At 42.3% G+C, this 3,704-nt stretch overlaps 2 protein-coding genes across 2 annotated transcripts; one reads left to right on the forward strand and one right to left on the reverse strand.

The window, feature by feature from the left end:
* The first annotated feature begins 1,456 nt into the window (after positions 1-1,456).
* On the forward strand, positions 1,457-2,794 carry SARC_09691 (glyceraldehyde-3-phosphate dehydrogenase). Its single transcript, XM_014296287.1, has one exon. It carries the CDS (start codon positions 1,697-1,699, stop codon positions 2,693-2,695), a length of 999 nt encoding a protein of 332 aa, XP_014151762.1. The 5' UTR covers positions 1,457-1,696; the 3' UTR covers positions 2,696-2,794.
* Positions 2,795-2,912: 118 nt separating this feature from the next.
* On the reverse strand, positions 2,913-3,446 carry SARC_09692 (hypothetical protein; the record flags this gene model as incomplete). Its single annotated transcript, XM_014296288.1, has 1 exon — positions 2,913-3,446. A coding segment is annotated over one exon (534 nt), but the record flags the coding sequence as incomplete, so codon positions are not given.
* Positions 3,447-3,704: the final 258 nt, after the last annotated feature.

Consider the following 3,704-nt stretch of genomic DNA (forward strand, 5'->3'; position numbering starts at 1 on the left):
AGTGTATGTGCATGTGTGTGTGTGTGTATATATATATATATATATGTGTGTATATATGTGTGTGTGTGTACACATGTATGTGTACACGTGTGTGTGTGTGTGTGTTGTATGTGTGTGTGTGTTTATTTATACAACAGTATTGATCAACAAAACAACACCTCTACTAAGTCATAACTTGTATAGTTTGTTGTCCAGTTTATATTCGGAGTGTTGCATCTCGCATAGGTACTCTTCCGCTCGGCTATTCTAATTGCCTCCTCGCGATCTTGGCTTTTGAAGTCACTGATCGTCGCTGGTTTGCTGCCAGCTGCGTTCTTTCCCTTATCGACAACTTCATCGTTGGTGTCTTCCTGTGGGCTACGGACACGCTGTGTATCTAAATCTGACATTCTACACTACCTTTAATATTATCTATGTATGCGGACTAACTTTTATTACTAGCGCTCAGACTTAAGAGTATCTGCGTGCTTTAGGGTTTTTTCCAATGCTTTTCAAAAAGAATACCGCCGGATACCACCATGTACCAGACCCAATTTCATATTGGGAATAACTGATAGGCCAAACAGGGGGAAATGGAGTATTTAATGGGCTATGAAGGAACATTTTTTCATTGTTCTCACAAATTAATGTATTTTAGTACAATATCCTGTACGTTTTTGAATCATACGTACCGCTGTTCAGGCAATTCTTGGCCGTTTTGGCTGAAATTAAAACATGATTTGGGTTGAGTCCCAAATGGGTTCAAAAGGATAGTCAGAATCTTTAAATCGGATACCCAAAAGGTATGAAGGTACAAAGTACACCAAGAAAAAATTAACCTCGAAAAAAAAAATGGAAATTCGGGTAAAAATACTAAATTTTTATACAATAAGGGGCAGTACAGAAAATTGTACGATCCAAATATGCTTTTTAGGAAAATATATTTTGGCTATAGAAGTTTTCAATTGTCACCATAGTTGCTGGTATAAGCCGATTCAGAAAACCCTAAGCTACAACTTCCGCACAAAATAACCCGATTATGTTCGATAGCTCAAAAGTTATTTGGGACGAAAGTTAGTACAATATCATGTATTTTTTAAAAACAGATTTGTCCCAAGTACGATTGTACGCTGTTTGGAAATATAAATAACAAATCAACGTACATAAATAGATGCAGAGAAGCTAATAGATCAATTAGCAAACAATCGGACCATTGGGCAGCCCAAAATATCACACACATTTCAACAGCCACTGTATTGACCCATGGACCTCTAGAATATTGGAATGCCAATCAAAACAGATTCTATAAATATCAATGGAATTTGCTAAAAAGGAAATTTTTGGGCTAATTTGATTTGCTGATTTAATTTCGTACACTATGCTTTCGACAATTTGTCGTATACCAAATTTAGTAAATGACTACATGTTGATGGCGACATGACTTGACAACACTTCCCATTTTTTTTTATAGAGTATACTTCAATTGATCTTCTCCAAGTGTTTTAGGATCCTTCGACAGCAGTGATGTGATTCTTTTTCTATTCTACTCACTTTCTTTCTGTAGGCGAGTGCAATTCCTCACTGGGCTGGATCAGATCATCAGACTGCCTACGCGAGGGGCAAGAGTGGTAAACAAAAAAAATACTATATATACCAGCTGCACTCGTTTGGAATTTTCATTCTTCACACAGAACACACAGCCATATATAAATTCAAGATGGTAAAGATCGGAATCAACGGATTCGGCCGTATTGGTCGCCTTGTGCTTCGCGCTGCGCTTAAGCACAGTGAAGTTGAGGTTGTTGGTGTAAACGATCCCTTCATCCCTCTGGACTACATGCGCTATATGTTTATGTACGATTCCACTCACGGAGTCTTCCCTGGCACCGTTGAGATCAAGGACGGTAAGCTTGTTGTTGACGGCAGTGCCATCACCGTGTTCGACAAGCGTGACCCCGCCGACATCGACTGGGCCTCGTGTGGCGCTGAGTACGTTGTTGAGTCTACTGGTGTGTTTACCTCACTTGAGGGTGCCGGTAAGCACATGAAGGGAGGTGCCAAGAAGGTTATCATCTCCGCTCCCTCTGGTGACGCCCCCATGTTCGTAATGGGAGTGAACCACAAGGAGTACAAGAGCAGCATGGACATTGTATCCAACGCCTCATGCACAACCAACTGCTTGGCACCCCTAGCCAAGGTCATCCACGACAACTACGGAATTGTCGATGGTCTTATGACTACCGTACACTCATACACCGCCACCCAGAAGACCGTTGACGGTCCATCCATGAAGGACTGGCGTGGTGGTCGTGGTGCCGCCCAGAATATTATCCCCTCATCCACTGGGGCTGCTAAGGCTGTTGGTAAGGTCATCCCCGACTTGAACGGAAAGCTTACAGGTATGTCCATGCGTGTACCAACCGCTGATGTGTCTGTGGTCGATCTTACTGTCAACCTGAAGAAGGGAGCTTCCCTTGCGGACATCAAGAAGACCGTCAAGGCTGCCGCTGAGGGCGAGCTCAAGGGTGTGCTTGGATATACCGAGGATGCTGTTGTCTCAATGGACTTCCGTGGTGATGAGAGATCGTCTATCTTTGATGCCGATGCCTGCATTGCGCTTACAGATACATTCGTGAAGCTCATCTCATGGTACGATAACGAGTGGGGGTACTCTCATCGTGTCGTCGACCTACTTGTCCACATGACTAAGCAGTAAATGTGCATTCAGAGGCAGTGATTTGCGAATAGCAAGCTGTCAGTATATATAGCCAGCATTCGAAAGATGGCACGCACCAAATAAAAAAACTTAAGTATGTCTATGGCAGTAGTCTTATCTGAGCTTCTGTTCGCGCGTGTGTTTGAAGTGTAGTATTTGAGATTGGAAGGACTTTTACCCTAAACCCTAAAAGAACCAGTACGCTGAGTTTAATGTTTCAGATCTTGTAGAAGCACTTGATCCTATACAGATACCCCGTCGCTAGTATAAAGCACAGTATCTTGAACAGCACGTACAGCAACTGACTGTACTCTCCCGATATGTTGGCCAGCACATTATCCCGTAACCAAGTAAGCACCGTCAACCGTTGTGTGGTATAGTCTATCGGGTTAGGACCGGTATTGATGTATATGGAGTGCAAGATAGCTTCCGCCACACCGTGTACTACGAATACGAATATGGCATTCATCCCCAGGTACTGCAGAGGTGCCAGATATCTCCGGCTTGTTTGCTGTAGGGCATGAGGCGTGTCTACAAGCACATATAGGCACGCGAAGATCAGTCCGCATACCCCGGCAGTGGTTAGCATGTAGCTTAGACTATACAGTTGTTTGTTAAACAGGATGACATGGGCGTGGTGTAACGCTAACCCGGTTAGGGTTAGAAATACTGAGAGCACGCCCCAATGCTTGACGCAGTCGCGTGATCCGCTGAGAATTGAATGAAGGAGTGCAAAATAAATGGTGGTAAGTGGTTGTAATTTGGAATTGCAATGCGATAATGATATAGCAGGTGTGTTAAGTCAAGCATGTTCAAAACACTAAATGCTTGTATCGACGTATAAATGCATGCATATGTACATATAGACGACGGAAATACATATGTACATGAATACATACATACATATATACATACACACATATACATACATACATACATTACATACGTACATACAAAATGACTCACGTATAAACTTATATATATAGATATATATATAAATATATATATA

Source organism: Sphaeroforma arctica (assembly GCF_001186125.1).
Source record: "Sphaeroforma arctica JP610 unplaced genomic scaffold supercont1.1018, whole genome shotgun sequence".
Classification (NCBI taxonomy): Eukaryota; class Ichthyosporea; order Ichthyophonida; genus Sphaeroforma; species Sphaeroforma arctica.